At 40.4% G+C, this 24,203-nt stretch overlaps 1 protein-coding gene and 1 non-coding gene across 2 annotated transcripts in view; both read right to left on the bottom strand.

The window, feature by feature from the left end:
• IREB2 (iron responsive element binding protein 2) overlaps positions 1-22,483 on the bottom strand; it is a 53,200-nt gene extending 30,717 nt beyond the window's left edge. The window contains exons 1-3 of the mRNA XM_024982032.2: positions 22,441-22,483; positions 20,872-20,961; positions 2,481-2,646 (exon numbers count right to left, since the gene is read on the bottom strand). Of these exons, the coding sequence (XP_024837800.1) occupies positions 2,481-2,646; positions 20,872-20,961; positions 22,441-22,459 (275 nt within the window). The 5' untranslated portion in view covers positions 22,460-22,483. The remainder of the gene's footprint in view (positions 1-2,480; positions 2,647-20,871; positions 20,962-22,440) is intronic.
• Positions 15,903-15,974, bottom strand: TRNAC-GCA (transfer RNA cysteine (anticodon GCA)). Its single transcript has one exon. It is a non-coding gene; the product is annotated as a tRNA-Cys (tRNA).
• Positions 22,484-24,203: the final 1,720 nt, after the last annotated feature.

Here is a 24,203-nt window from a genome sequence, read left to right as displayed (position 1 = left end):
AAGAGTATTTATACACAGGGTACACAGAGAAGTAACATACTAACCAGATACAGGTGAGTGGGTAAAGAAAATGTTCTTATTTGTTTAGCCAACTCCTACGCCTCCTTCAAAACTCAGCTAATGGTTAAGTCTTCCAATAAATAATTCTTGGACACCCAAATTAGGCAAAGTCTTTCAAGCTATAGTAAAGACTTCAGATTTTATTCTAAGTGTGATGGAAGCCTACTGGAGAATGGAGGAATGATATGACCTTTATCAACATTTTTTAACCAAGTCACTTCACCTACTGCGAAAAGATAAAACTATCCAATCCAACTGTGGAAGCAGGGATACTTGTTCAGAGACTATTATAGTCATAGTCCAGGTAAGTGAGAATGGGGTTAGAATGAGAACAACGGAGGTGTAGATGGTAAAAAGCATTTGGATTAAGGACATGTGTACTTCAAAGGTAAAGCTCACAGAACCTGCTGATAGACTGGATGATGTATGAAGGAAAGAGTGGAAGCAAGGTTAACTTCTAGGTTTTTGCTCTAAACAGCATTATTCACTATGATAGAAAAAACTTGAAAAGGAGTAAGTGAGGGGGCTGGGCAATGACGTTTAGGACATATTAAGTCTGAGAAGCCTATTGGCTATGACAAGTAGCTTATTGGGATGACAAGTAGCTTATTGGGATGACAAGTAGGCAGTTAGGTAGAAGCAGTTTTTAAAATAAATGGCTACAGGAAAATAAGCTTCTAATTTTTTGAAAAAACTTTTAATTTAGCATTGGAATATAGCTGATTAACAATGGAGTGAACAGTGAAGGGATATATGTGTGCGTGTGTGTGTGGTTGTGTGTATCCATTCCCCCAAACTTCCCTCATCCAGGTTGCACATAACATTGGGCACAGTTCCACGTGCTATACAGTAGGTCCTTACTGATTATCCATTTCAAATATGCAGTGTGCACATGTCCATCCCAAACTTACTCTCTCTTCCCCTCAGCAACTGTAATTTTGTTCTCTAAGTCTGTTGAGTCTGCTTCTAAGTTCATTTGTTCATTTCTTCTTAGATTCCACTTATAAGGGATGTCATACGATATTTCTCCTGCTCTGTCTGACTTACTTCACAAGTGAGACAAATTGCTTTAGTTTCAGTTCAGTTCAGTGGCTCAGTCGTGTCCAACTCTGCGAGCCCATGAATCGCAACATGCCAAGTCTCCTTGTTTATCACCAGCTCCCAGAGTTTACCCAAACTCATGTGCATCGAGTCAGTGATGCTATTCTAGCCAACTCATCCTCTGTCATTCCCTTCTCCTCCTGCCACCAATCCCTCCCAGCATCAGGGTCTCTTCCAATGAGTCTACTCTTTGCATCAGGTGGCCAAAGTATTGGAGTTTCAGCTTAAGCATCAGTCCTTCCAATGAACACCCAGGACTGATCTCCTTTAGAATGGACTGGTTGGATCTCCTTGCAGTCCAAGGGACTCTCAAGAGTCTTCTCCAACACCACAGTTCAAAAGCATCAATTCTTCGGCACTCAGCTTTCTTCACAGTACAACTCTCACATCCATACATGACCACTGGAAAAACCATAGCCTTGACTAGACGGACCTTTGTGGCAAAGTAATGTCTCTGCTTTTGAATATGCTATCTAGGTTGGTCTTAACTTTCCTTCCAAGGAGTAAGCATCTTTTAATTTCATGGCTGCAGTCACTATCTGCTGTGATTTTGGAGCCCCCAAAAATAAAGTCTGACACTGTTTCCCCATCTATTTGTCATGAAGAGATGGGACCAGATGCCATGATCTTAAGTTTTCTGAATGTTGAGCTTTAAGCCAACTTTTTCACTCTCCTCTTTCACTTTCATCAAAAGGCTTTTTAGTTCCTCTTCACTTTCTGCCATAAGGGTGGTGGTCATCTGCATATCTGAGGTTATTGATATTTCTCCTGGCAATCTTGATTCCAGCTTGTGCTTCTTCCAGTCCAGCGTTTCTCATGATGTACTCTGCATATAAGTTAAATAAGCAGGGTGACAATATACAGCCTTGACGTACTCCTTTTCCTATTTGGAACCAGGCTGTTATTCCATGTCCAGTTCTAACTGTTGCTTCCTGACCTGCATATAAGTTTCTCAAGACGCAGGTCAGGTGGTCTGGTATTCTCATCTCTTTCAGAATTTTCCACAGTTTATTGTGATCCACACAGTCAAAGGCTTTGGCATAGTCAATAAAAGCAGAAATAGATGTTTTTCTGGAACTCTCTTGCTTTTTCGATGATCCAACAGATGTTGGCAATTTGATCTCTGGTTCCTCTGCCTTTTCTAAAACCAGCTTAAACATCTGAAAGTTCATGGTTCACGTATTGCTGAAGCTTTAGTTTAGAGAAGGAAAATTTTAAAATTTATAAATTAATCTTTACAATTAAGAGACATCTAGGAGTATGACTCTAGAAAGAAAACGCTCTGAAAATTCATCATGAAAAATAAACCTACTACTCACGTAAAATCTTGAAGAAGAACACGGGCAGGGAAAAAGGGCACTTCAACATTGCTCTGTTTGGTTTTCCAGTCTAAAATGTTCATAACATCTTCCTTTTTCATTAAAAAGCCATCACAATTTCGCACAGCAGCTTCCAAGAGGACCCGTATCGAGTAAGGCAGAACATCTGATTCAAGAGAAAATATTACTATTAATAAGGGAATAATCTTAACTACATACTGTAAAAATTATAATAGCAAAATGTCAGATAAAGACACAGATGTACTGTTTCTCAATTTAAAAAATTTTAGTCAATAAGAAATAACGATTTGCTGTAGAGTACAGGGAATTATAATATTCAATATCATATAATAAACTACAATGGAATATAATCTGAAACATATATATAAAACTGAATCACATATATAAAACTCTGTATACCTGAAACCAACAAAATACTGGAAATCAACTATACTCCAATATAAAAGAAGTTTTTAGTCCAGTAAACAGGAAGTAAAACACCATTCTTGTTAATATGAGGCTTTCTATAAATCTGACTTTCCTGTATGTAAGCTAAGACCCTGAAAAGGCAGAGATAAAGCCTTTACCTATACTTTAATAAAATAACTGGAAAATTAATTAATTAAAGAAAACCTTTACACAAGAGCTGCACTAACTTGGGCATATAAGATTGACAAATACTTAATTCAGGAAAGACACAGAAAAACTGAAAAGCACAGATAATTAGAATGAATACAATAATGAAAACATTTCTATTATGTTAAAAAATTGTTAGTTTGTAATAAATTTAAAAGAATCTTTATAAAAAATAGTTAAGGTTTAAAAATAAATCAGGGTGCTTAAGTGAGCAAAATTCATTTCACGAAAATTGTCACTTAACTCTTGATTACTAGTTTAAGAATACTAGAGAGAAATAAATTTCAATATTTAAAAAATTTTTGATTATATTAAATTCTCACAACAGATTTTGCCACTTGGAAAGTATTTCCTTAATACTGAAAGGAAAGACTGAATCAGTATGAAATTAAGGAATTATGCTAAGCCACGGTAACCCACACAATGGATTACTATGCAGCTGTTTAAAGGAATGATAATCTCTAAATACTAAGAAGTGATCTCCAGACTACATATTCATTAAGAGAAAATTAATGCAAAACCATGTTTATAATATATACCTTTACAGTAAGAGTAAAAAATCAAGTATAAGAATATGAATGTATTAAATATAAAATTAAAAATTATATAATTTAAGTGTATTATATCTAATTTAAAATATTACCTATTAAAAATGTAATAATGTACATACACCCCCCCAGAAAGAACAATGAAAAGATAAACTAAAAAAACTCAGTATGTATTCCACACAGTATTTTGGTTGCACAGTATTTCATTGTGGAACATATACTAGGGGCAAAAACATCCATAAAGAAAAAATTATATTCAGTTATTAGTATTGTTATCTGCAATTTTGAAATTCTCATATATAAGAGAAGAAAGTAAAAAGTTACTTTCTTTTTACCATTTTTACTATGGTTGGGAACCAAGATTTAAGAGTAATGACACAAGTGTAAAATCAGAGTAGCTAAGTTAAAAAAAAAAGAAAAAACCTTACATTTTAATTTGTATCATCAGTACAAATTCATGATTGTTTCTTTAAAAAGAACATGTACTGCTTACCTCTGATCAATGAAAATGCCTAAAATGATGACAATCCAATAGTAATGAACCGCTAGCAACTCAGCCTGCTGTTTCTAAATATTATTTCCCATTATAAAAAAAAAGAGTTCCTTGCAGAAATGATTGGTTCCATATTCGGAAAAGGACATGCACAAAATGAGCCTGGAACATTTGGTATCAGAAACCAAAGAAGTTATCAAAAGCTAACAGGGACACTAATGGGTCAATCTGAGCAATAAAATGAGTAATGACTGTAACACATTAAAATATATCAAATATATAAATAGCCCTTAGTTCATAATGACTCTTTTGCTACAGAGAATACTCCAAAAACTGACAAAGAGGGGAAAATAAATCGTCAACCCCATCTTTCCTGATTTCAAATAACAAAATAGTTAAGAAGAGAAAGTTTCTTGTAATAGAAGAATTGCAGCTAATAAATGTAGAAGGGCAGTGATATAATTAGAAAAATCACCAATGTGAAGCATCTAATGAAATAATAGATCTATACAAGGATCATAAGTGGATGATAAAATCATGAGGTAATATACGAATGGGGAACTTATAATGGATGGATCAAGCTGAGAACAATTACACCCAACTCAGCATCACCAAAAGTAGGACATTATAGATGTTAAATGCCTCTTGATTTAGCAAGAAGTACAAGCCCCCAACTATGAAATATTCTTTGCAAAAATAATAGAAACATGAATCTAATCAAACATCCAGTTACCAAGAAACATGGGAGATAGTACGACAATAAAATGAAACCATGAAGAAGCAATCAAATCTACAATGTAGTACATTCTACAGAACAAAGAACCTGTTTTTTTCAACATAAAAATGGCATGGAAAAAAGAGAGAGGATGAATATTTTTATTAAAAGAGATTTAAGAAACACAAAGACCAAGTGCCATGTGTGGACCCTATTTGGATACTGTGTGAATAAACCAACATTTACATATTTCTTATAGAAATATATAAGAATATACTTACATAATTATATAAGAATATATTTATACCAGGGAATCCACATTAAACCAGAGAAATGTGAATATGGACTGGATTTTAGAGCATAATAAAGAATTATTGTTAATTTTGTTAGTTACAAGTCCTTTTGTACATCGGAGATACATACTGGAGTACGTTTACAGATTTTTTAAAATGGTGGAATATTTGAAACAAAAGACTGACAAATGTTGTAAGTAAAGAGGATAAAGGACTACATAATCAGAAATACTAAATTCAAAGCCACTATTTGCTATCTGCAATAGGTATGACTTTTGGAAAGTGACTCAAATTGATGCATTTTCTCATTTAAAATGGGGATGCCAGCTACATAGCAGATGTGAAGAATACCTTACTTCATCATCTATCTAGTACATGTAAAACCCTCTAACAAACATATGACAAATAGTAAGTACTTAACAAATATTCATTTCCATTTTTCCTCAATCAAAAATAATGAAGCCCACCCCCCATCTCCCCCGCCTCCAAACCAAGAGAAATTACAGAGGGGACATTTTTACAACAGAGCATTTGGAAATAACAAGAAGTAAAATTTATCACAGAAGCCAACACACAAAATTAACTTTGGTTAATTATTCTGGAAAAATATATCCTCAGGAAGCTTTTTTGTTTCAGGTATCTTCATAAAAAGCATTTTGTCAGATTACTAGCAAAATACGGTAAAAATAAACACCAGTAATTATCTCCACTCTCTCCTGAAATCCACTAGGGTTAACAGTAAAGAAAGTTATAAACCCACAAGAACAAAGAAACAGAAGCAAAGCTAACAAAAATTTTGGAAGATGGTCCTTAATTGACTGGTAATAGACTGAGCAGATGGAGAAGGCAATGGCACCCCACTCCAGTACTCTTGCCTGGAAAATCCCATGGATGGAGGAACCTGGTAGGCTGCAGACCATGGGGTCGAGAAGAGTCGGACACGACTGAGCGACTTCACTTTCACTTTTCCCTTTCATGCATTGGAGAAGGAAATGGCAACCCACTCCAGTGTTCTTGCCTGGAGAATCCCAGGGACGGGGGAGCCTGGTGGGCCGCCATCTATGGGGTTGCACAGAGTCGGACACGACTGAAGCGACTTAGCAGCAGCAGCAGACTGAGCAGAAAAGAGAAAGCCGAAACTAAATGCCCACAAAAGGAAAAGGCAATCAGAAACAAAGACTAGGAATCAGGATAGCCTGCAATAAAAGAGGAATGTGAAAAACTAGAAGGCAAAATCCCTTCAAAATCCCAAGTGAAAATAACTTTCAGCCTAGAAATCTGTAAATAGATAAACTATCAATTAATTAGGCAAGGTCTCTGTACAGCACAGGAAACTGCTCAATGTTATGTGGCAGCCTGGATGGGAGGGGAGTTTGGGGGAGAGTGGATATATGTCTATGTATGGCTGAGTCCCTTTGCTGTCCACCTGAAACTATTACAACATTGTTAATCAGCTATACATACGCCAATACAAAATAAAGTTTTGAAAAAGAAAAACAGCCAAGCAGTGGCAAATTAAAAAAAAATTAGTCACAGGCACCCTTATGTAGGAAGCTATCAGGATATGGTCTATAAAATAAGGAACTGGAGAGTAAAAAATCATGAAATTTAGGAAACAGTCTAACATAAGAAAGAGCAGAGACTCTTCTAGGGCAATACTGTAAGTGAGCCACAGTGCGGTCAGCCTCAAATGCAGCATAAAATGAAGTCCAGATGGTATGCTGCCAAGAGATGGTTATACTTGGTTATACCAGGAGTTTAGTTCTTCTGGAGAGCATGGAGATGAATTATTGATAAGGACACAGAAAACTAAGCAAACAAAAAAGGACAATCATTAATTCCAGAAAAAAAAAATATACAAAGTTGTAGGAGAAACGAGATGCAATCGTCATTTACTACATGGACTGGTTGAGAATATTTATAGTTATAAGTACCAAAATCACTGCAGATGGTGATTGCAGCCATGAAATTAAAAGACGCTTACTCCTCGGAAGGAAAGTTACGACTAACCTAGATAGCATATTAAAAAGCAGAGACATTACTTTGCCAACAAAGGTCCATCTAGTTAAGGCTATGGTTTTTCCAGTGGTCATGTATGATGTGAGAACTGGACTGTGAAGAAAGCTGAACGCTGAAGAATTGATGCTTTTGAACTGTGGTGTTAGACTCTTAAGAGTGCCTTGGACTGCAAGGAGATCCAACCAATCCATCCTAAAGGAGATCAGTCCTGGGTGGTCAACGGAAGGACTGATGCTGAAGCTGAAATTCCAATACTTTGGCCACCTGATGCAAAGAGTTGACTCACTGGAAAAGACCCTGATGCTGGGAGGGATTGGTGGCAGGAGGAGAAGGGGACGACAGAGGATGAGATGGCTGGATGGCATCACTGACTCGATGGACATGAGTCTGAGTGAACTCCGGGAGTCGGTGATGGACAGGGAGGCCTGGCGTGCTGCGATTCATGGGGTCGCAAAGAGTCGGACACGATTGAGCAACTGAACTGAACTGAACTGACTGAGTATTGTTTTAACCAAAATTATAACTATATTAGGAAGAGGTACGTGGTATATACGCAGAAGAAAAGTGCCAAATTCTCATTTTCCACAGTAAAAAGTCAGTAAAGTCTAAAACTGAAAGATCAAGAAACAGCTGTATAGGCAAGGGTATTTAATAATATGGAGGAAATTATTAAAAGAAATGACCAAAAGGATTAAAAATAGTATTCTCTGCAGAATAAAAATTTAGGGCAGAGCTACTCTTTCAGTTATAGTTTCAGTGGTCTTACTGTTTTTTAACTCTCCCATTTGAAAACTAGCATTAAAGTAAAAAGCAATTATCAAATAAAGAGTGTGCTAAGAGTAGACATTTCATCATTAAGGAGTACTGACTTGCAGATCTGTCTAATTTCATGAAAACTACTAGAGGCCCACAGCAAGGAAAGATGCAAACAACGCCTTCTCCCACAAACAAAACAATTTATTTCTTATTTCTCTCTGCAGTCACCAGCCTCCAAGATGATACCAGTAATCTTCACCTCTCAGCATTCATGCTCTCACACAACCTACACTGAAAATCAGCTGTTTGTGTTACCAAGAGTATGGCAGAGATGACAGTGGGTTTTTCTTTCTTTCTTGCATTGAAGTACAGTTAATTTACAATGTTGAGTTAGTTTCTGGTATACAGCAAAATGACTCAGATACACACACACACCATTATGGTTTATTGTAAAATACTGAATCTAGTTACCTATGCTATACAGTAGGTCCCTCTTGTTTATCTATTTTATAAATAGCAGTATATATCTGCTAATACTAAACTCCTGATTTATCCCTCCCCCGTCCCCTTCCCCACTAGTAACCATAAGTTTGTTTTCTATGTCTGTGAGTCTATTTTTGTTTTGTAAATACGTTCATTTGTATCATTCTTTTAGATTTCATATACAAGCAATAACATTCTGTACTTGTCTTTCTCTGCCTGACTCACCTCCCTTAGTATATATAACTGCTAGGTTCATGACAGTGCATGACTTCTAATGCTAGGTTACAAGTATTTCAGCATCAGCCTTCTTCTCTTGGATAGCTCACTCTGGGAGAAATTGGCAGTCTGTTATAAGGACAATCAAGAAGCACTGAGGAGAGGCTCATGTGGAATAAAACTGAGGCCTCTGTGCCAACAGTAAGCCCGACTTGCCAGTCATGTGAATGGGCTGCACTAAAAGCGGGTCCTCTAGCCCATCAGGCCTTTAGATAACCGCTGCCCCAACTAACACCTAGCTGTAACTTCATGAGAGATCCTGAGCCAGAACTATTCAACTAAGACATTTTTAAATTCCTGACCCATAGAAACTGTGGGATAATGTTTACTTAATGCTTTAACCACAAAGCCTTTTGATTTAAAATGTATTATGCAGTAACAGAAAACCAATACAATTTTCTTCTTCAACTTTTTAGACAGTAATATCTATAGTTATTCATTTAAGATCTACTATGGCTGTATATTGTCACCCTATTTATTTAACTTATATGCAGAGTACATCATGAGAAACGCTGGACTGGAAGGAACACAAACTGGAATCAAGATTGCCGGGAGAAATATCAATAACCTCAGATATGCAGATGACACCACCCTTATGGCAGAAAGTGAAGAGGAACTCAAAAGCCTCTTGATGAAAGTGAAAGTGGAGAGTGAAAAAGTTGGCTTAAAGCTCAACATTCAGAAAACAAAGATCATGGTATCCGGTCCCATCACTTCATGGGAAATAGATGGGGAAACAATGGAAACAGTGTCAGACTTTATTTTTCCGGGCTCCAAAATCACTGCAGATGGTGATTGCAGCCATGAAATTAAAAGACGCTTACTCCTTAGAAGGAAAGTTATGACCAACCTAGATAGCATATTCAAAAGCAGAGACATTACTTTGCCAACAAAGGTTCGTCTAGTCAAGGCTTGGTTTTTCCTATGGTCATGTATGGATGTGAGAGTTGGACTGTGAAGAAGGCTGAGCACCGAAGAATTGATGCTTTTGAACTGTGGTGTTGGAGAAGACTCTTGAGAGTCCCTTGGACTGCAAGGAGATCCAACCAGTCTATTCTGAAGGAGATCAGCCCTGGGATTTCTTTGGAAGGAATGATGCTGAAGCTGAAACTCCAGTACTTTGGCCACCTCATGCAAAGAGTTGACTCATTGGAGAAGACTCTGATGCTGGGAGGGATTGGGGGCAGCAGGAGAAGGGGACGACAGAGGATGAGATGGCTGGATGGCATCACGGACTCGATGGACGTGAGTCTCAGTGAACTCCGGGAGTTGGTGATGGACAGGGAGGCCTGGCGTGCTGCAATTCATGGGGTCGCAAAGAGTCGGACACGACTGAGTGACTGATCTGATCTGATCTGATCTGATGGCATATGTATCAAGGTGTTTTATATACATTACCTCATTTAATTCTTAAAGTATATCTATAGGTGGATACTCCAGAGCCCTAACAGCACAGACTAGCTACCTCGGCTTCTTCCTACTTTACACATAAGCCTAGATACCTCTGGATTTATCCTTTTCCCAATTAAGAAGGCAGCTGTGGACCTCTTCCTACCAAATGCCAACTTACTATAGGAGCTCTGTATGCAATTCCCAGTTACACATTAGGACTCATCTGAGATGAGTCTAACAATTTTCTCACCTTTCCTCTCCTTTTCTATCCTTGAACTGGATTTTTCCCATCATCATTTAAAGTTCCTACCTCCAGTTTCACACAAACTTGTGTACACAAGTACACACACAGTTTCCAAGTACTGCTTTCTTCAAACTCTCAACCAAGTTTTTTGAGTCCCTCATATTCCCAATGTCCACTTTCCTACACATTTCCTCTTATACTTCTAAACTTCAGCCCAGACTAATCTGATTTCTCAAAGTATCAATGAAAGAGTTCTAACTAGAATTACAATATCTTCTCTACAATATTCAACGGAGCTAACAATTTCCTCCTCTTTGAAACATTCTTTTTCTACTGACTTTCACAATACCATTTTCCATGTCTCCTATCTCACATTTCTGCACCACTTGCAAGCAGAAGCGATGACTGGCTTTGTTCCAGACTGTCTTTAAAAAGATGTTAATATAATGACTAGCCTTGGGAGATAAACACAGTGTCTCTTATTGGAGCAAAGGGCAGGCATGCAACCGTCCGTTGTGAAAGATTTGGGTTCCCTAAGTCAGATTTCCTCTTCGTTAACACAACCTCGTGTGCAGGTTTTACCTGGCCCTCTTCAACAAATGCTGGTACCAAGCACACCGCTTTGCTATGGGTAATAAACTATCCATTGTCTCTGATCCAACAGTTTTGTGTCTTCTGCCAGCATTTAGCAAACTGTCAGTTTAACTTGCAAGGACAGCAAACTGTTCGCTCCTTTACAGTTCTTAACATTTTCTGGCAGCCCTGTTTTGGTTTCCTGGCCGACCTCTACTCCTTTGTCGTTGTTAAGTCACTAAGTCACGTCCAACTCTTAGCGACCCCACGGACCCCAAGCCACGGCTCCTCTGTCTACTATCTCTCGGAGTTTGCTCTAATTCATGTCCATTGAGTCAGTGATGCTAACTAACCGGCTCATCCTCTGATGCCCCCTTCTCCTTTTGCCTTCAATCTTTCCTTTACCTGATCTTCAAATGTAGGAGTTCTTCAGAGTTCACATCTAGGCTCACTTCTTTTCTCACTCCATACTGTCTCCTCTTAGGAGCTTCAGTTGATCCCGTGGCTTCAACATACTATCTCCACAGTAATACCAAAATATTCTTCTGCAGTCCAGGTCTGTCGCCTGAGCTCTAGAACCATGCAGCTAACTGCCTCACAAACATCTTTACCTGAATACTGGTATGTGCCCAAGCTCACTAGTACCTAAACGGGACTCAATGATCTTCCCTCTGCCCTGTCCCATATCACTATCATCTTCTGTGTTCCGAAGCTCAGTGAACAGCACCACCATCCACCCACATGCTTATGCCAAAGCATCTAGGCATCATCCTTAAGTTATTTGCTTTTCCCACCATTTTGACATATGTACTGAAGGTTCAAAAACAATGGTGGATAAAACTGCTGGTGCCTTACAGGACTCAGAGCAATGGCACCAACTGTACTTGTACTCACTGTCTTCTTCATTTTCACTGTATTGTTCACTTTCATACAAAATACCAGGTTCACTTAAGAATGTCCTTGATGAAGCAGAAAAAGTATTAATTGTATTAAATCTCAATCACTGAGGTCAAGTCTCAATATTCTGTGTGGCAACAATTAAGTGTATAAAAGCATTTCCGCTCAAAACCAAAGTACAATAGTTGCTTGAGGGAAAAACACTTGTGTGACTGAATTACAAGCTAAATTAGCCAGTTTTCCCAAAGAATACTATTTTTACTTGAAACAACAACTGACAAACTCTGGTTATTCAAACATGGATATCTGGCTGACCTTTTTTCAAAAATGAATGAAGTAAGCCTGTCTGTCTCTTATCTAGTCCCATCAACATCTACTCACTGTGTGCACTGAAGATCTTTGAGAAATAAAGTTTCACTGAGTTATACAGATCTGTCAAATGCAGACACATTTTATTATACAATATATAAAAAATGCAGACATACATCTTTATTAGTATCACCACAGCCCCCCTTTAACATGGGCACCGAGAGCCCCCAGGCAGCTATGCACTCTGAAAGACTCCTGCCTGTGCCAGTACCTGGATCAAGAAGCTCCACACAGAACAGCCTTTGCCTTGCCACTGCCTGCACTTTCCCTGCAAGCTGCCTGCAGGGTCACACAATGAGCAGCTGCTGCTTCTGCAAGCCCCCATGTGTCCCATGACTCTGAAGGACTCTTGCCCCCACCAGCATCTGTTATCCATACACATCTCCACACCACCAGATGCGGCTTGCCCAGTCCCCTGCCTGATCGAGGATGGCCAACTGCTTGTGCAGCAACTCCAGACCAGCTCCAGCCTGACCAAAGCAGCAAACGTCTCTGCTATCTAATGAGTTAAACCACAACTTCTCCAGTGATCTCTGACTCGCTTCCAATCTGCTGTTCCTTGGGTATTCTCTGTCAGCCTTACAGTAACATATAATACAGCATTTCCGAACATCTTACAGTTACTCTTGTATCACAGTTAATAATTATTTATATTATATTTCCCTTTCCATTACTAAACTGTGTGCTTTCTTAAGCACAAAGATACCATCTTAGCCATCTTTCACTCGCCAAGAACATGTCAGTACTCCATGCTAACTGAATAAATTAAACAGGGTTGTTGAGAGATACATGCACCAAGCAGAGAACTGGGCTGGATTAATGCCACCTGTTCTAACCAGGAATTTCTAGAATCCTATCAATCTGGAAAGCTAATCCTTTAAGGATAGGTAATCAAAAAGACACCTGGGGAACCAGAACAAGCTGGTGACTTAAACTGAAAAAGTACAATAATGTGTGTTATCATACTTCTGAAATGAACTGATAACAATAGATATCCTTTTGATCAATTACTCAGTAGATCTCAGAGGTGGTTCAACCTTTAAAAAAAAGATGCTGAGGCCTGCTGTTTTACATGGGAGGCGGCTGATGAAAAGCGTCTCCAGGACTGCAGATCTTACCACTGAAGGTTAAGTGGCTGCTACCAAGATTAGGCAATATAATGCATCTCTCAGTGCCGGGCTCAGAAACCGGCCTACAGATACGTTTTGTTTTACACAGAGTTTTAACATTTTAAAGTTCAACTGCCAACACTGAAATATTAGAGATTTTTTTAAACAGGAAAACCCAAATTTCTGGCTCCTTAAGATAAAGAGAAAATTTTATAACTCCAATCTCACATTTTTGCTGGAACTGAGTAGCATTTACTCCTTTATATAGGGCATCTGCTCTCCAGTGTAACACAATTACAGCCAGAGCCACTCTGCTTGTATATGGTGCCTCAACAGTCCTGTAAGCGCGAGCATACAACCCCCAGCACAGCAGTTTTACACACACAGGCTTTGGATTCACAGGTCTCTGTTCAAACTTCTCCTCCACCGCTTATTACGTAATACTTAGGAGCAGTATCTTGGCCAAGTGGATAATAACAGAACTTATCCTAGAGTGAACACAGTAAATAATAAACACTAACTAGCACTTTATTAATGCCATTAAATTGGGAAACAGAATGGTATTAAGGGAGGTGGACACTGGTCTGAAATCAGAAGATACAAGTCTAAGACTAAATCTTCTCACTTAGAAGATATGTGATCTTAGGCAATTTATTCAGATTTTTAGTCTAATTTCTTTATCTGCATAAAACTATCTTCCCTGCCAACCACAAAGCAATGTGGTGAAGACAGATAATGTAAAAGGGTTTTGTTATTTCTCAAAAGTGATCATTCCAGGTTTAAACAGTAGATGGAGAAATTACCCATAGGAGATACCAGTATTAACAACAGGCTTTAGGTAAACTAAATATGAAAGAGTAATATACTGAAGACTGAAGCAAGGAGAAATTACTCAAACACTCTAGGCCTGCCTAAAGCCTCATAGAGGGTATCTTTGGAGTCCAGACTAAGAGAGTAAGGGGACTGGTAAGAACCTGCTTGAGTAGCTTTAGGGTAAACCTAAAATCCCTGTTTGAGGCCAGGAGCCTGGAGAAAAGATTAAGAAACTCTTTTAGAAGGCCCTGTAACCCCAGGTCTAAGAGGTGGTTCAACAACAATGATTTTGCAACAGTATTAACTCACCCCCATGTCTCATTAGTCAAGGTATTGTTTCTCTCTCCCTAACCAGTACCAGGCTGGATGGGATTGATTTCCAATAAACAACTCTGACCTTTGCTGCTGTTGTTTTAATTTTGCTATGGAGCACCTAAGGCGGCGGAAAGAGAAAACAGATTCCTGCTTCTTTAAGATTTTTTTCTTGGCACTCACTGACAAAGGTAGAGAAAACCAAACAAAACAGTATCTATTATTGACAAAGGTACAAGCAAACTCACTCTTCTCATCTGCTCCTGGTAAGCATGTGATCTTGCACTATCTGCTAACACAACAGGCGGACTTCATGATGCCTGTCCAAACTGCCAGCTGTGGAATGGAGAGTGCTCAGTGTCCCATTACCTCCCTGGCTATAGCACTGAAGCAAGAGCCAACCCCTTGGCAGGTAAATGACCAATGGCCTAGTGGAAAAAATACACTAGGACAATTAGATTCCTCTCTCAGGAATTTGCAGTCAGGACACAGACTGAACCAGAAAGTTGTTAAGCACTAAGCTAGAGACAGAGGCTGCCATTTGTGGCCGTGTATCAATGTAGCAAGCGGAGGCAGCTTGTCTGCAGTGGAGCAGAAGAGTGGAGAGGGGTCAGGAAGCACTGAGAGGAACATTAAAGAGCTCTCTTAATTCCAGGCCCACTGCCCATTTTCTTGAGATACAGCCACCTTTCATTGCCTGGGAGCTCTGTAATATCAGAATAAATCTTTCTTCACTTGAGCTAGTGGGTGTCTGTTCTCTGCTACCAAAAGGACCCAATCCAGAACAGAAACTATCTACAAAAGCACAGTTAAAACCAACAGACCACTGGACAAAATATGGAAGGCTGGTGAATGCATGGTTATAGATGGAATAGAATCACATTGTGCTAAGTCGCTTCAGTCGTGTCCGACTCTGTGTGACCCCGTAGACGGCAGCCCACCAAGCTCCCCCGTCCCTGGGATTCTCCAGGCAAGAACACTGGAGTGGGTTGCCATTTCCTTCTCCAATGCATGAAAGTGAAAAAGTGAAAGTGAAGTCGCTCAGTCGTGTCCAACTCTTAGCGACCCCATGGACTGCAGCCTACCAGGCTCCTCCGTCCATGGGAGTTTCCAGGCAAGAGTACTGGAGTGGGGTGCCATTGCCTTCTCCTGAATCACATTAGGTAAAGGTAATCCTTAGCAAGTTATGCCTTGTGTATAAACATTATAAGCAAACTATTTCATTGCTTACCCAACTTACTGCCCTTTCCAGAGTCCATGGGAGAGACAAGATTAGAAAACAAGGATTTGTGCTCCTGTCAGTAAGATAACTGACCAGCAACAGATGTCTGATTTGCCCAGTCAAACTATAGGTTAACTGTAGTCGCTCAGTTGTGTCCGACTCTTTGCGACCCCATGGACTGTAGCCTACCAGGCTCTGAGGAGCCTCTCAGTCCATGGAATTTTCCAGGCAAGAGTACTGGAGTGGGTTGCCATTTCCTTCTCCAGGGGATCTTCCCAGCCCAGGGATCAAACCTGGGTCTCCCGCACTGCAGGCGGACGCTTTACCATCTAAGCCACCAGGGAAGCCCTTAAAACAATAGGTGAAAAAGTCATTTGGGGATATAGGCATTAGCGGGCTGGTAAGCCCAGCATAACATACAGAGAGGGCTGGCAGTGGGAATACTGTCTATTACACAATACCAGTAAGTAAAGTGGGCTACAGAGAGAGAAGACTGGAGAGCAGACATTCAAAAAGAAACAAGGATCCATCAACAGAAGCATGGATAAGGAAGATGTGGTATATGGAGTACTACACTTAGCCATAAAAAGAACAAAATCTTGCCATTTGCAACAATATGGATGGACTTGGAAACTATTATGTTAAGTGAAATAAGTCAGGAAAGATAAATACTGAATGATATCACTTATATGTGGACTATCTACGCTAGAGAATACAACTAAAACAAAACAAGAAACAGACTCAAAGGCAGAGAACAAATTAGTGGTTACCAGTTGGGAGGGTGACGTGGATAGGGGCAAGATAGGAGAAGGGGATTAGGAGTCACAAATTTAAAACAGAGGAAATATGGCCAGTATGTTACATTAACTATTAATGGAATGTAACTTTTAAAAACTGAATCACTATGGGGTACACTTGTAACTTATATAATTCTGTGTATCATCTATTCATCAATAAAAAATGTATAAATAAATATTTTAGAATAAAAAAAAAAAAAAAAGAAAAAAAAAAAAGAAACAAGGGTAAAGAGAACAGGCAATCTCCACATGACAGAACGAACAGCCTCTGGCTTAGAAATTCTAGTTCCCATGAGGCCTGACTGAGCTTTCTTCCTTTGCCATTGGATGTCTGGAAACTGCAACAGCATCTTCTTTCTTGAATGCTGAGTTAAGTGAGTTTTTGTTCCTTATATTGACTGAAGGGCAATGACTGGAAGAGACAGTACATATACAGTACCAGTGAAAAAGAAAAGTACCTGATGGGGATGGAGGAAACAATAATGTCAATCCAATAATGCTATATAATGAGCTGGCATCAAAACTTAACTACCTCACACACAGCTTTGTTTATAAATACAGAAAAGATGGTAACAACTTCAATATTCAAAGATCTGGTAACTAAACCATGAGGCTTTCATATAGACAATACTGTGCAGCCCTGAGAAGCTGTAGAAAAGTGTATATAACCCTTTCTACTCAAAACTCACACTCCCTGGTTCATAAACCACACAGACTGAGAGAGCAAGGGATACTTGTATTCAATGACAAACAAAGATGTTCGTGATATATTAAATTAAAAAAGATTACAAAATAATACACACTGTATTTTTGTTAAAGTAGCACATTTACATATATTTATATATGCACATAAAAATGAAACTGTCTCTACACTGCTTATAATGTTTCTGTCTGTGATTTTCAATCCCAACCTAACTTCTTATAATCAATAAAAACTCTCCTAAAAAATTAAATACAGATTTTCTTTTGGAAATTGTAAGGTAGGATTTGGAAAACCAAGTCCTAGCTCCACTACAGGATTGAGCAGTACTACGGTTACAAAGGAAGCAATTAGGAAGGGAAAGAGAAAGATGAATGAGATAAAATGAGATAAAGAAGGCAGCCTGAGGCTTTATACCAGCCTGAAAGCCCTTTTGCCCAATAACAGCCACTTGCTAAAATATGTTTCACTAGAGCCAGGCCAGTGTCTTCACCGCCCTCCTCCTCACTCATTTTCATTTATGTCTTCCATTATGCTTGCCAGCCATTCTAAATCCCCCAAGTGTTAACTGGCCTCTGTAATCCCTCTGCCATTCCAAGCAACAGTGATTTCTCTCTTCCTGGGAACCAGGTATATTTTCAAATTCAGAGATCTACTTAAGAAAATCACTCAAAATTTCTAAGGTTGTAGTCAGTGCACTCAAGTGCCAGGTAAACAGCTCCAGATGGTTAAAACAGCATTTTGCCACTAGTGAGATTATATAAGTTTAAAATGTGATCAATATGCATGACGTGCATATTCCACTACTGTAAGGTAGTCGCCAAGTTGTGTCCGACTCATTTGCAACCCCGTTTGCTAGTCCTGGCAGGACTAGCCTGCCAGGCTCCTCTGACAATGGGATTTTCCACTCAAGCATACTGGAGTGGGTTGCCATTTCCTTCTAATGGGGATCTTCCCCACCCAGGGATCCAACCTGAATCTCTTGCACTGGCAGGCAGATTCTTTACCACTGAGCCACCCAAGGAAGCCCTTCCATAAGGATCCGTTGAGTATAAACTAGAGAAGCAAAAAGGTAAAATGGCAATAAAAAAGCAAAAATCAAATAATTTGTGTTGTATTCTATCTAAGAACAGACTTAATAAAGGGAAGCATTGTTAGTGAGTCAGACAGCCTAGGCTAGTTCACTCACCACTCACTCCCAACCACTTTTCCCTTGTCTTTCCCTATTGCAAAAGTCAGAAAACGGAATCTTTCAGGCTTTAAAGTTGAGAGAGGTAAGAAAATTTTGGCCAAGGAGATAAGCTCCTGGGGAGGGTTTTTCTTCCTGTTTTGCCCTTCCACCTGCTTATAATATGTACATAATGCCTGGAGGTACAACAGCTATTTGCAACCCGCAAAATGAAAGCAAACAGAAAAAAAGAGAAAAGCCTAAGTCCCTGCTGATGTTGGTGCTATACAGTCCCAGTATGTCCACACCCAGACTTCTTATTAGATGAGAAAAATAAACCCCTATTTGTTAGAGTCACTGTACAGGAGGATTCTGGTTCCTGCAGCTGCAGGCATTCCTGACACAGTTAGCAGGGAGCTTAGAAGAGTGTTCTAGACTACCTTTTCTCCCCAACACGTAAGAGAGCCAGAACGTTTTCCCTTCATTAAGTTACTCATTACAGCCATGATTCTCAGCCTGGTAGGTATTCGAACGTGGGAATCAGAGAACACAGTGGTCGGGAACCGTCGTGATCACCAAAGTGAAAGTGAAGTCCCTCAGTCGAATCCAACTCTTTGCGACCCCATGGACTGCAGCCTACCAGGCTCCTCCATCCATGGGATTTTCCAGGCAAGAGTTCTGGAGTGCGTTGCCATTGCCTTCTCCGGGTGACCACCAAAGCAATGTCTCTTAAGCACAGGTCTGGGAGGCCATTCAATTTGGTCCCTCCACAAAAATCCAACAAGGATTTTTCTGTTTTTCTACTCAAGTTTCTCCTTTCTTTCAATATCAATTCTTCCAAATTTTATTCCCTATTAAACACTCATTAAGAAATTATTTTGGTAACTATACAATAAACCTCTCATAGTAACCATTCTATTAAAAAAAACAACAACAATATCTTAACCCCAGAGAAATAAAACCCAAATTTCTGTTTTAAAGGCATTTATATATACAGGCGTTCTATTATTATATTTATCATGGTTATAAAAACCCTGGTACTCTGGAATTCAATTATGTACAGATGCTCACAACAGCTTATTTTCCAGAGATAATATAGCTCTTACACTATTGATCATTCTCTCAACGTATTTTATAGTTGTTTTGATTTCCTGCATTTGGGAAATACAGGCTATCTTCAAGTAGGCACATTTCCACAAATTATCCACAGAAAGAACTTATACTCAAAACTAAAAACATCCCCACATATGTTCTTTTACTTTACTAAGCTATAAAATGTGGGTTAAGAAATTTCCAGGCCAGAATCACTAGATATTTGAGATAAGTGAAAGTCACTCAGTCATGTCCAACTCTTTTTGACCCCATGGACTACAGTCCATGGAATTCTCCAGCCCAGATCAGAATACTGGAGTGGGTAGTGTTTCCCTTCTCCAGGGGATCTTCCCAACCCAGGGATCGAACCCAAGTCTCCCACATTGCAGGTGGATTCACCAGCTGAACCACAAGGGAAGCCCAGATATTTGAGATAAGTACAGTGGGAAAAAAAAGATCTTTCATGTATATAATCAACTTAGCTGTTCCCTTTTCAAAATTAATACAAACTCATCAGTGAAAAGATAAAATAAATGTGAATGAACAACACATGGCACTAAGAAAAGATAACCTCTCAAATCACAGCAACTAAATAGGCAGAGTAAAAGATTTTGGTGAAATGTTTATTTTTAAATGGCAACCTAATTCTCAGACAGGCATCTTCTCCAAAATACACTCTAAAATATCTAAATCTTCTCAGAATACACAAGAAAATACTGCTAGAGTATAAAACCTACAGAAAAATCAAAAGCAATCTTCTTAACCAACACAAGAAGGGAAAAAACAAAAATAAAAAATCCCAAGGTTAAAGAAAACTTTCCAAAACTACAACAGATTTGGCATTTAATTTCTCTTTTCACTGAAAAGTCAGAAAAGAATAATCTAAATTACTCTTTCAAACATGTCTTCCCTTTAGTAGCCTGGTTGAGAAAGTTACTCAGTTGTCAATAAAGTCAAGGCTTCATCCAATACTATGCGGTTCCGCCAAATTCACTCTTCTGAGGCTTCAGTGAAAGGTTTGATCCTGATCAGGAGCCTGCAAAGGTCTGCCAAGAGGGCTGGTGCACAAGCCTGGGCAAACCATGCCCTGGTCAACAACTCAAATCAGTGGGCCCTATTGATGATTCCTAATAAAAGGACACTAGATAAAGAACTCTTGGAACTGTTCACTTGAAAAATTAAAATATACATTTAATAGCTCTAGAATATCATCAGTCAGGTTTTTATTGCTTTTAAAAATGTATTAGTAGTTTCTTCAGGGAAAGAAAAAATCATTACAAAACTAACTTAAGATTTGAAAATAAGAAGCTACGGTATGGGCTTACATCCTCCTCTCACGAAAGCTGTCCCAATGTTAGAGATATGTGTAGGTGTGCCTACTATGACATGGTGGGAATAAACTTAAAATTTCTTCAACTCAGCTTGACAAATGCATTTTTATTATTAGAAACTAAATAAACCCAAGAAAATGTAAGCAACATTACCATACTTGGTGCCTCCAAGTCTAGGAACATTGAAGAACTTCTTATGTGAACTGTCATTTAATGTTTCAATAAGGTACTCAAAGGCATATCCTGGGAAGAAAAAAAAAAAAACCTTTCATTATACACTGTTACAAAGTGCCTTATTCAAAGTGAAAACACCTAGAAACCAGATTTGTCCAACAGAATTTTCTCCAATGGCACAAATGTTCTGTATCTGAGCTGTTCAATAAGGTAGTCATTAGACACATGGGGCCCCTGACCACTTAAAATGTGGTTACAGAGACAGAGGAATCCTTTCAAATTTTATTTAATTAATTTAAATAGTCACACGTGCCTTGTGTCCACTCTACTGGACAGTACAACTCTAAACCATGACTCTGTCAAACAAAAACTGGCAAAATAATTAACTCCTGAAACGCGATAATAAAGAATACCTGGAAAGGGACAATAAGAATGATTTAAATGATGTATACACACGTTTGTGAAGACATGTCCTGAAAATTGCATAAATACAAACAGGGCAATTTGAGAACACCACAATTATGTTAGAACTGATTTTTTTTAAATAATCAAAAGATAGACATTTACACAGCATTCAACAACATGAACAAAATCAAAAGCAAACCAAACAACTTATCAGATAAGACCTTAATAGGCCTTACGCCTAAAGGTAAAAGTGAACAACAAAATATCTGGGTAAAATAGCAGATTTTCCCTAAAAGACCCGTCTTTCTGGTTATGCACGAATTGAAGCTTATCTACGAGGACCCACGGGTCTCATCTGAATGTGCCCCTGCTTCTAAGGTTCTTGGGGGAAGTGGCAGAGAGGCACCCTTGAGGTTACAGAACCTTGAGATCTTTTGTGCAGACTCACTGCGGTGGGTGGGCAGGACCCCCAACACTGTTAGGACCTTGGTCTGAAATGAGATGCGATAAGCATAGCCCACTTTCTGAGAGTACATAATGTTTTTCTTTTTCTGCTGAGGGGGAAGAGAGGAAGGTGGATGGTGGGGGAGGAGACCGAGCTCTGCAATAATTAATGGTCAGAGAACCGGCTGACCAGTGATCGGCCTTGACCACCCCCGACCCTGCTACTAGAGGCAAAGAAAGACGGAGGGGCTTGAGTCTGGACAGCGGAATAAACAACTAGCTGCGTGAGACCCAAGCGATGAGACACTGGCCCCCATCCTCATCTCTTACAAATGGGGGCGGGGGAGGGCGGGGAGAAGAAGATGGTGGGCCTTTCCTCGACCTTAGGGCCACTAAGGAACATAGGGAAGCCCTGGCAGCCAACAGCGGCGCCAACAAGCTGAGGCCGCCAAGGGTCAAAGCCAGCGGCGGAGCAGACGTCCCCGGCGGGGTCACGCTGAGGGGCGAGGGCTGCGAGGCCGGACTCTCGCGGCCTAGGCGCAGAGAGTGCGGCCCAGCAGGCAGGCCCCTGGGGAGCAGGACCTGAGCTCGGAGGGCCCCCGCGCCGGCCAAGCGACTCCAGGCGACAGAAGCAAAGAACTCGGAGCCCGGGTAGCGCGCGTCTCCACTGCCAGATCCAGTTGGCGGACTGAAACTAACCTGCACTTGGGGCGTCCATCGCCGGAGACCATATTATCCCTGCGGGGAGGGGGCCCGCGGGGGAAGGAGGGGGAGGCCGGGCGGGGAAGAGGGGGAGGAAGGCAAGCGGACCGGCACGGGAGGAAGGAAAAGAGCAGTCTCGCGCAAACACCGCGAGAGCTGCAGAGCCGGCCCCAGGTCTCAGCTCGCGGGATTTGCCTCCCAACTCTCGCGAGATCCTAGGACGTGGAAACAAAGAGAAGGGGCGGAGCGAGGCGGAAGGCTAGTCTTTGCGCAGTAGCTTCTGTTCGCGCAATTTGGGGCAAAAGGCTGGAGAGGCGGTGGCGTAGGCGTCACTGGCTCTGCCGTCTTAAAGATCTGTTATATAGTTGTAGCCTCAAGTGTCCAGTTGAGGTTGTGAGGTCCAGCGGTGTATGGGCTCCTACAGGGTATCCGGTGGGGTGTATGTGTGGAGGAGGAGGAAGGTCGGAATTGGGACTCTTAAGAAAAACAACAGGGAGAACCGCTTTCTCCTGAAGATAAAGCTTTAGGTTAAATCTGTCACATGTGTAGCTTGTAGGTCACTGGAGAGGGGGGTAGGACTGATAGGCACGTAGGAAGCGCTCAACTAATTGTTGAGTGAGTTTTCCTTACATTCTTGTAGCTTCAATCTCTCCCATTCTACTGACTTCTTCCTAGTGGCACCTACATGCTTAAGTCTATCCCTCTTCTGCCTCAGCTCCTCAAGTCCCTACGTTCTTGTCTTATCTCGTCTTATCTCCCGTTGGCAGCCAACTTGACGGAAAGAGCTGTTTGTGCTTGCCGTTGCCCTCCCACTCCTTATCCCTCTCCAATCTGCCTTTCACCCCCTAGAAACACCTCTGGTCAAAGTCAGCCACAACTCCATTTGCTAATCTCACGTTTCTCAATCTTTACTTGACCTCTCCCCTTGTTGAGAAATATTCTTCCGTCAGCTTTTGTGATCTCAGACGCCTATTCTGTTATTTTTTTCTTCCTATCCTTTAAGGGTGCTCCAGCTCAGTTTCCTCTTCAGGCCCCTCCTTCTCTTCCCTAGCACATCCCATCTTCTCCTTTGACTTCAGTGATTGTATACTGTTGCTTCCCTGTCTACCTGCAACTTAAACACAGCGCCTGAGCCCAGAGGTGTATATTTTAGTACCTACTACATGCCTCCACCTCCCACAGGCACCCAGACTCAAAATCTCCAAAATGGAACTCATCATTTCCTCCTTAAACTCCACTGCTCCTTTTGTATTGCCTGTATCAGTGAATGGCACGTCAACCACTCAGTTACCTGTGCCAGATACACATCATTCTTGATACTGTACCCTCTACATTTAATCACTGATGCAACAAGCCCTGTGGAAGTAGACCCCTTTATGCTTCCTCTATTGATGTGGGGGCTTCCCAGGTGGAGCTAGTGGTAAAGAAACTGCCTGCCAATGCAGGAGATATAAGAGATGTGGATTCCATTCCTGGGTTTGGAAGATCCCCTGGAAGAGGGCATGACAACCCACTCCAGTATTCTTGCCTGGAGAACCCCAGGGACAGAGGAGCCTGGAGGGCTAGAGTCCATAGGTCGCAAAGAGACCTGATTGAAGCTACTTAGCACAAACGTACAGCTTAAAAGCTGATTCTGGGCTTTCTGTACCCAGCCATTTTAGATTAACATGTTATTATAGGCTTCCCTGGAGGAGGAAATGGCAACCCACTCCAGTATTCTTGCCTGGAGAATTCCATGGACAGAGGAGCATGGTGGGCTA

The sequence above is a fragment of the Bos taurus genome, chromosome 21, assembly GCF_002263795.3.
Source record: "Bos taurus isolate L1 Dominette 01449 registration number 42190680 breed Hereford chromosome 21, ARS-UCD2.0, whole genome shotgun sequence".
Taxonomy (NCBI): Eukaryota; Metazoa; Chordata; class Mammalia; order Artiodactyla; family Bovidae; genus Bos; species Bos taurus.
Note: the sequence above shows the minus strand (reverse complement) of the source record. Positions and strands in the feature narration are given on the sequence as shown.